The sequence below is a fragment of the Cervus elaphus genome, chromosome 9 (genome assembly GCF_910594005.1).
Source record: "Cervus elaphus chromosome 9, mCerEla1.1, whole genome shotgun sequence".
Classification (NCBI taxonomy): Eukaryota; Metazoa; Chordata; class Mammalia; order Artiodactyla; family Cervidae; genus Cervus; species Cervus elaphus.
This window is the reverse complement of record NC_057823.1, coordinates 11,034,630-11,037,342: the sequence shown is the minus strand read 5'-3', so window position 1 is coordinate 11,037,342 and position 2,713 is coordinate 11,034,630. Positions and strand designations below refer to the sequence as shown.

Below are 2,713 nucleotides of genomic sequence, written 5' to 3'. Positions count from 1 at the left end.
TTGTCATTCCCTTCTGCAGGGGATCTCCCCAATCAGGGATGGAAACTGGGTCTTCCAGTTGCAGAATCTAGTTGCAGCTAGATTCTTTACCACCTGAGCCATCAGGGAAACTCAGGAAGTTATTTAGTATAGAGGTCTTCAATTGGCCCTTAATCTATGTTAGAGCCTCTCTTTTAATCACCGTGCCTTCATTCTGTTTCTGATCTCCCCAGATGCAGCATCCTCGTGTGGTCAGAACTACAGCACAGTGTCTGAATTCATCCTCATCGGCTTCTCCAACTTCCCTCAGCAGCTCCTGCCCTCCCTCTTCCTGCTGTACCTGCTGATGTACCTGTTCACACTGCTGGGGAACCTGCTCATCATGGGCACCATCTGGAGGGAGCACAGCCTCCACACCCCCATGTACCTCTTCCTGTGTGCCCTCTCCATCTCCGAGATCCTGTTCACTGTTGCGGTCACCCCTCGCATGCTGGTGGACATGTTGTCCACCCACCGCTCCATCACCTTTGTGGCCTGTGCCAGCCAGATGTTCTTCTCCTTTACGTTTGGCTTCACCCACTCCTTCCTGCTCATGATCATGGGCTATGACCGCTACGTGGCCATCTGCCACCCCCTGCGCTACAACGTGCTCATGAGCCCCCGTGACTGTGCCCGCCTTGTGTCCTGCTGCTGGGCTGGTGGCTCAGTCATGGGGATGATGTTGACACTGATCATTTTTCACCTCACCTTCTGTGGGTCTAATGAGATCCACCATTTTCTCTGCCACGTGTTTTCCCTTTTGAAGTTGGCCTGTGGGAAGGAGACAGCCACTGTATCCATGGCTGTGATTCTGCTTTGTGTCACGGCCCTGATGGGGTGCTTATTCCTCATCTTCCTCTCCTATGTCTTCATCGTGGCTGCCATCTTGAGGATCCCCTCCACTGAGGGCCGTCACAAGACCTTCTCCACCTGTGTCTCCCACCTTACCATAGTGGTTGTGCACTACGGTTTTGCTTCCATCATCTACCTCAAGCCCAAGGGGGCCCATTCTATGGACAGTAACACACTTATGGCCACCACCTACACAGTCTTCACCCCCTTTCTTAGCCCCATCATTTTCAGCCTTAGGAATAAGGAGCTGAAGAACGCCATACAGAGAAGCTTCCGCAGAACTTTCTGTCCCTTAAGTTCCTGATGGCCAGTTAGGTGGTATGGAAGTTGACAGAAGCTTTGGACTTAATAATGTCTGTCTCCATAAAACTCTTGCAATGATTCAGGTCTGCAGAGTATCCATACTCCAATGCAATTTCATGCATACTGTTTGTTTTTCTCCTATATTTCCCTCTCTTCCATAAGTTCTATCATCATGATCTTTAAATTATTTTCAGTGAGAGGAACTTCATCCCATTATCTATGCCTTTCTATAGGCAGGTGGGGGCCATCAGAAGAACGAGTGAGGACTCTGACATATGTGGTTCTTCTTGAATAGACAGCAAGGAGAAGATTTTATTCCTCTGTCCTCAAAGATAAGAATAAACAAAATAACCTAAAGATAGTAACAAATGCTGTCAGAATTGAGTCTTTTTATGCATAAAGTACTGTGCCTAGTGCTTTATTATTATTGACATATGCTAATTATTACAAATGTACAATGGAAAATAAAGTAATTGTCAGAGAAAATGGCTTACTGTTTACAGTTTCTCACTTGGTTTTGGAGTTATAGACAGAAAAGGAAGTCTTTCTGTTGAGCTGAACTGAGTGAACTATGGAAGAATTCAAAGTAGAGAGAGCAACTGTGAGAGTGAGGGAGAGTCAGAGAGGGAGGAAGACAAAGCGGGCAAGTAGTATTTGAGCCCATTAGATCTGATCACTCAATGGATTAAAGCATATACGGGGCAAAACCTGGGCAAGATGAGAGGAGAGGAGGTTGCTAATAGCAATCTGCATAAGAAGAAAGGGAAGAAAGGAAAGAGGCTGGAGGGAGGAAGGGAGAAGCAGAGAAAGAATTGGAGGGGAGAGAAAAGGAAGAGGGATGGGTGCTTAGGTAAGAACATGGACATATTAAATGGTGTTATTATCCAACATCTTATGGAAATCTCTATTTTTCCCACACATATGGTGGTTCAGTTGCTAAATGTCTGACTCTTGTGACTCCATGGATTGTAGCCTGCCAGGCTCCTCTATCCTCTGTCCATGGGATTCTCTGGACAAGAATTCTGGAGTGGGTTACCATTTTCTTCTCCAGAGAATCTTCCTTTCCCACACATAATTTTCAGTAAAACATCAATTTTTACTACTCTATTATACTTGCACGTCTTTGAGAAGTGTGTTAAAAGGCAAAATGTTGTCTCAAGATTACACTAAGAGAGGTCAGAGGCCAAAGATGGGTACCTTCATTGTGCAGATGGGAAATGTTGGTTGAAGTCACATAAATGTGAATGGAGGGAATCATGAGGCATTTTATGTCTATCTGAGTCCCACACTGGTGTTTGGGAATATATATCACTGAGGACCAAGAAAGGGAACCTGATGTGGGATGTCAATTGTTAACTCAAAGATGAGGCCAAATATTTGGGTTGAGGGAGAAGATCTTTTATAAAGGATAAACCTTTTATAAAAGGATAAACCCACAGCCACCAGTCATGTCATTGGCATACAAAAGACACTCTAATCAGAGGGTCAGGAACCAAAGACAACGCCAAAAGACCTAATCTGTCAGTCAGTCACTTTAGTC

General features: G+C 45.2%; 1 protein-coding gene across 1 annotated transcript; it reads left to right on the top strand.

The window, feature by feature from the left end:
- The first annotated feature begins 235 nt into the window (after nt 1-235).
- On the top strand, nt 236-1,174 carry LOC122700890 (olfactory receptor 10H4-like). The gene has a single exon (XM_043913920.1). The coding sequence runs from the start codon at nt 326-328 to the stop codon at nt 1,172-1,174; it is 849 nt and encodes a 282-aa protein (XP_043769855.1). The 5' UTR covers nt 236-325.
- The last annotated feature ends 1,539 nt before the right edge of the window (nt 1,175-2,713 follow it).